Source organism: Gallus gallus, chromosome 3, assembly GCF_016699485.2.
Source record: "Gallus gallus isolate bGalGal1 chromosome 3, bGalGal1.mat.broiler.GRCg7b, whole genome shotgun sequence".
Taxonomy (NCBI): domain Eukaryota; kingdom Metazoa; phylum Chordata; class Aves; order Galliformes; family Phasianidae; genus Gallus; species Gallus gallus.
This window is the reverse complement of record NC_052534.1, coordinates 73,374,548-73,376,858: the sequence shown is the minus strand read 5'-3', so window position 1 is coordinate 73,376,858 and position 2,311 is coordinate 73,374,548. Positions and strand designations below refer to the sequence as shown.

General features: G+C 50.4%; 1 protein-coding gene across 1 annotated transcript; it reads left to right on the top strand.

Annotated features, from left to right (window-relative positions):
- Window positions 1-670: 670 nt before the first annotated feature.
- Window positions 671-2,311, top strand: LOC121110332. The gene is made up of 3 exons (XM_040698134.1): window positions 671-911; window positions 1,032-1,092; window positions 1,261-2,311. Exons 1-3 carry the CDS (start codon window positions 825-827, stop codon window positions 1,923-1,925), a joined length of 813 nt encoding a protein of 270 aa, XP_040554068.1. The 5' UTR covers window positions 671-824; the 3' UTR covers window positions 1,926-2,311.

The following is a 2,311-nucleotide window of genomic DNA, read 5'->3' as shown; positions in this document are numbered from 1 at the left end:
AGTAGTATGTTTATGAACGTATATATCTTTATGAATGAGTCTATTCTCTCTCACCCTTTCTTCCTATTTAAATAATTTATTTTCTTAAGTATTTAAACAAAATTTTCATGATTTACTGAACAAATGGTTTAACATGTGGCTTTGAAAAAAAAATCAAAATTTCAGCAATCTGTGAATAGAAAAGAGTGGTCATTTTGCAGAGATGAGATTCCGAACAGGAAAGACTGAACAGGGGAAGGGATTTGAAGCAAAAAGGTCTAAAGAAATGCTTTTCTAAGAGTTTTTGAAGCCAGAAAACACGCTTTGCCTGTGCCAGTGGACTGTTAGCTTGTGTGTAGGCTGAGCAAGCATGGGCGAAGCCAGCACTGCCCACCCTGGACCAGGCTACCAGGCCATAAGTACACGTAGTACAACTCTACACAAAGCAGTTTCAGTTTCAAAACAATTCATTTAATTACCCACAAAAAATGAACTGGGGTAGTGAGAACTGAAAGCAAACAAAAGCCACTTTCCCATTCTAACTTGTGTCGAACTCAGGTATTTGAAGTAAGGATGGCAGCAGCACATCTCAGGGATGGTCCCCAAACTGGTACGTGTTCACTTGTTGTCAAAGCTCCAATGTTATGTATTTTTTGATTCTACTCAAGTTATGTCCATAACTCCTCCCATCCCCATGCCGGGGGCTACTGCCAGCCTGCTTCCATATGGGCTGTGACCTCACAGAGTTCTCCCCACCTGCCGGACTATGATGTCATGGCTCTGCCCATGTAAGCCAGCGGCCAGCACTTTGTCTCTCCCAGTGCGGTCGTGACCGGCTTTGAGCGATGGTTGTCGACAGCATTCTCCTTATCCCCAGCCTCCTGCTCCTGGTGGCTGGGGTGTCTCTGCTCACCACTGCCTGGCGCCGACAGGTAGGGAAATTTGAGGATAGGAGTCACTTGAGGCTAGGTGACTCAAGGCTCTAGGGGGAGAGAGAGGAATTAGGGGTGCCCCGCAAGCCCTGTCACTGTGCCACGTTCATGTGCCCGTAGGGTTCTGACCGGCGCCGGCAATGGTGGAGATGGTGGCAACAAGCGGTAGCACTGAAGTCAGGTGAGTCCCCTGAGGGTCAGCCTGGCACATTCCCAGGCAGGGCCAGCCCTCTGGGAGAAGCCAAGCTTCATACCAGCCTCTGTCATGTAGCAGCCAGGCCAAGTGGGCCTGGAAGATCCCCGGTGCCCCCTAACCTACTGTGGCTAAAGCCCACTCCGTGTTTTACAGGTGCTGAGAGGCAGGCAGGCAGGCGCAGGAGTCCCCTGTGCAGGCCATGTTGCTCCCAGCAGCAAGCATCACCATGGCAGGGCAGTTGCATCCTACCCCATCTCAACCAGCCAGGAAAGACCCAGCCTTTGTTGCAGCGCAGTCTATGCCCTTCTCTTCACTTCCACTCTGCCACTGGTACCACAAGCTCTGCAGGGAAACCCAGCAGGCTTCCCAGACAGGACCAGTGCCCGCAGGTTCTGGTGGCATGTGGGACCTCCAGGACGCTCATTCAGTGTTCAAGGCTAGGCAATGGAGTTCAAGACCTGCCACCTGAGATCCTCAAGTGCACAAAGCCACCGGTGAAAGGGATGGTCTTTCAGGAGGGCCTCGTTCAAACAGAGGAGAGAAAACGCTGGTGGGAATACAAGACCAAGAAGCCTATTTGGCCTATGCGCCCCCCAGCACTTCCCAGAGGGCACAAGAAAGCAGGAGCTGCAGCAAGGCCATCATGTGGACCAGCTTTGAGCCTGGAGAAAAAGGCAGACTGCAAAACTGAAACCTGCCAGCCCTTCGCCTCTGGCGTCAGTGACAAGAGAAGCACAGGGAAATTGGACGCGCTCACTATGGATAGGCTGTATCAGCAGCTCCTGGTGTCCTTCAAACAGCCCAAGACTAAGAACTGAAGAGCAACCTTCTGTAACCTCTTCCTGCACACAGCCACCAGCGAAAGGGACGATTGTGCAGGAGACCATCCTTCCAACAGAGGAGGGGAAATGCTGGTGGAAGAGCAAGGCCAACAAGCCTCTTGAGTATTGTATAGCTTCCCCAGATCTTCCCAGAGTCCAGGGTTGCAGTCAGAGTTGCAGGACCAACACCAGGGCCAGCTTCAAGCCTGCAGAAAAGGAGACAGCAGAACTGAAACCTGCCGGCATCTAAACACTGCTGTCATTGTTATGGATTCATTGTTGACATACCAATAGAGAGCTGAATCTCAGCCCTAAGATCATTGGTGCATCATACTATTTCAGTTGACTTTCAGATTTTTAAAAAGATAATTTAATAAAAGTCT

What these genes read in the sequence shown, in the direction of transcription:
- LOC121110332 (XM_040698134.1), top strand. Translation starts at nt 825, where the DNA reads ATGGTTGTCGACAGCATTCTCCTTATCCCCAGCCTCCTGCTCCTGGTG. An exon ending in CCACTGCCTGGCGCCGACAG is followed by an intron (nt 912 to 1,031) that starts GTAGGGAAATTT and finishes ATGTGCCCGTAG; the next exon opens with GGTTCTGACCGGCGCCGGCA. An exon ending in AGCGGTAGCACTGAAGTCAG is followed by an intron (nt 1,093 to 1,260) that starts GTGAGTCCCCTG and finishes CGTGTTTTACAG; the next exon opens with GTGCTGAGAGGCAGGCAGGC.